The 2,171-nt window shown below is 38.4% G+C and overlaps 1 protein-coding gene across 1 annotated transcript; it reads right to left on the bottom strand.

The window, feature by feature from the left end:
• Nucleotides 1-427: 427 nt before the first annotated feature.
• MC2R (melanocortin 2 receptor) lies at nt 428-1,387 on the bottom strand. The gene has a single exon (XM_075022920.1). The coding sequence runs from the start codon at nt 1,385-1,387 to the stop codon at nt 428-430; it is 960 nt and encodes a 319-aa protein (XP_074879021.1).
• Nucleotides 1,388-2,171: the final 784 nt, after the last annotated feature.

Below are 2,171 nucleotides of genomic sequence, written 5' to 3'. Positions count from 1 at the left end.
AACAAATGCTTATTTCATTGTGATTTAAACAACAGGATTTTAAAGTAGTATACACCTTAGATTGAAATTACTGATACAAAATGATTTGGCATAAACACATCTCTGGGGTAATGCAATACTTGATGCAGAAGATTTCTATTTGAATTTTTCTGAAGTGACAAAAGATAGTTAAGATACAGGGTTTTTTTTAATTGCATGAAAATTGTCAGCAGAATTAACTTAATCAGTAATATTTCTGGAGGTCTGATTGGCAAGGATTTGTGTGCATACTTAGTTTTTATGCATTCTTTGCTAGCCCTCTGAAAATCACTGGCAGTACCCTACAAGCATAGTATTACTTTGGGCATAATTATTGGTATTTTTAACTCTGCAAACTGATGTTGCACAGCACCCCATAGGTGTGCTTCTATAATCTTCATTTAGGTGTTTACCAGTCCCAGTTTGACCTGGCACAGCAGAACATCTTCTTAAATGTACTCCGTAATTCTGGGCTTCGGAATGCAAAAATCATTGGGTCGATGATTGCGTTGCACATTATGAGTGTTCCATTCACATGGAAAATGGACATGTAGCAGGCACAATAAGGGTTATGGGGGCAAAACCTTGCTAAGAGGATGTGAAGAACAAAGGGGGCCCAACAGCAAAGAAAAACTCCAAGGAAAATAGTCAGTGTAATGGCTCCTTTCATGTTAGTTCTCTGATGGACTGTGCTGGTTGGCAGTGAGGCGATCTTTTTAGCATGAGATCGAGCCAGGAGGAACATATGGACATAGAGGCACAGTATAAAAAACATCATTAAAGGGAACAGGATGGTGAAGGGAATGACTGTTGCTGCTTCATAGGAGAAGAGGGCAATGGCAATGCTACTGCCAGCACAGAATGTCCAAATGATTGCCAGGATAACCAAGGCCCTTCTTAGTGTCATGATATTATGGTACCGCAAAGCGTAGAAGATAGTGATGTATCTGTCTGCTGCAATAGCTAACAAGCTGAAAATCGACCCCAGTAAAGACAGAATGAACATGGAATCCATGGCATCATCCAGCTTTTTCTCAAAATCCCCACGACGTGTCAGGTACCCCATTTTGCACAAGATGATAAAGATGTTCTCCAGAGTTTTGTACAAGCTACCTAACATGTCTGAAATGGCTAAACTGCAAATGAAGAAGTACATGGGCAAATGCAAATTCTTATTTCTAACAACAGCAATAAGGACAAGCAGATTTTCCAGTATTCCAGCAGCAGCAACAGTGAAAAAAACTTCCTCTGGCACCACGACCTGGGTGCAGTCAGTGATATTTAAGGAGAAATCACTTATATTTTCAAGGGAAGGAATGCTTGTCTGCCCTGGGTGTTTGATTAGGTTGGAAGGTCTCTCAGAGCTCATTTCTTCTGGTTGTGGAAAGAATCTGGACTGTTGTTTTTCAGGCTTGGCTTTATTCTGAAGCTGACCTGTCAGTCAGACCATTCCTCTTCTGATGAAGGCTTTCTCCTTCATCTGGAACAATTTTAAGACTTAACTGAAATGTTTGGAATTTCTCCTACAATAAAACATGTAGAAACATAAATATCAAGAGGAAATTCACCACACAGATATGGCAAAAATAGACATTTGATATATCACCTATTGCAATGTAATGAACATATCATCAGAGAGTGGCAAAGTTGGTTTGGATAAAATAAGAGCTGCTCCAGGCTTTGCTGAGCCTTAGAGGAAAACAAAGTGTAAATTCTCCTTTAGCTTCAAAGCAGTTCTAAAAAATATATGCAGTTTTCAAAAAATATATGTAGTTTTCTTTACCAATGAACATCCCACATTTACTGAAACTGATTTGACAGACTTCAAGAGTTTGGCAATCTTTACTGGCCCAGCTGTTTGCTTTGAGAAAGTCTGGCATTTCTCACAAGATTTGCAGTATTAGACACAAATAAGACCAATGCCAAGATAAACTGTTGTCCAGGACAGTAACATGTTTACCACCACACTGCTGATGGTGAAATGAAATGCCCTCAATTTAGATGTGAACATTTGTAAACACTGATGTTTTTAGAAGCATGTTAGATATTAGTGAGAGGCTTCCTTTTCATTTAAATTGAAACCCTCTTTTGATTTGATGAACATATTTCTAATGCAGATTAAGATCCAAAGTACAATCTTTTCTTGGCTGTAT

The sequence above is a fragment of the Buteo buteo genome, chromosome 3 (genome assembly GCF_964188355.1).
Source record: "Buteo buteo chromosome 3, bButBut1.hap1.1, whole genome shotgun sequence".
NCBI lineage: Eukaryota > Metazoa > Chordata > Aves > Accipitriformes > Accipitridae > Buteo > Buteo buteo.
The sequence above is the reverse complement of the archived record's forward strand: the minus strand, read 5'-3'. Positions and strand labels throughout refer to the sequence as shown.